Source organism: Buceros rhinoceros, unplaced genomic scaffold (assembly GCF_000710305.1).
Source record: "Buceros rhinoceros silvestris isolate BGI_N320 unplaced genomic scaffold, ASM71030v1 scaffold44363, whole genome shotgun sequence".
NCBI lineage: Eukaryota > Metazoa > Chordata > Aves > Bucerotiformes > Bucerotidae > Buceros > Buceros rhinoceros.
Genome location: NW_010405013.1, coordinates 555 through 890, shown reverse-complemented (window position 1 = coordinate 890; position 336 = coordinate 555). Strand labels below are relative to the sequence as shown.

The window sequence follows — 336 nt, the reverse complement described above, 5'->3', positions numbered from 1 at the left end:
GGGATCTGGGCTTGGCTGGCAGGAGCGGCTTTGTTATCACCACTATTGTCTTTTCATCTGGAAAGAAGGGGGGAAAAAAAAGAAAAAGAGGAAAAAAACCCCAACAATTAAACCAAAAAGAATCGCTTTGGTTCTCTCTCCCCCTCGGTTCCTTTGTCTGCTTCCCCATCCCTCCCCGCTTCTGCGGGGCTTCTACCGCTTCTTCTTCTGCTTGAGGGACTTCCTCCGCTTCAGGATCATCTCGTAGAGCTTGTCCATGCCCTCCGTGAGCCCCTCGCCGATGATGGCGCAGGCGGGCTGGATGTGGTAGGTGGGGGAAGGGGGCAGCTCCTGGAG

At 54.8% G+C, this 336-nt stretch overlaps 1 protein-coding gene across 1 annotated transcript in view; it reads right to left on the bottom strand.

Moving 5' to 3' along the window:
• Positions 1 to 192: 192 nt before the first annotated feature.
• ARL4C (ADP-ribosylation factor-like 4C) overlaps positions 193 to 336 on the bottom strand; it is a 690-nt gene continuing 546 nt past the window's right edge. The window contains exon 2 of the mRNA XM_010133561.1: positions 193 to 330. Within this exon, the coding sequence (XP_010131863.1) occupies positions 193 to 330 (138 nt within the window). The remainder of the gene's footprint in view (positions 331 to 336) is intronic.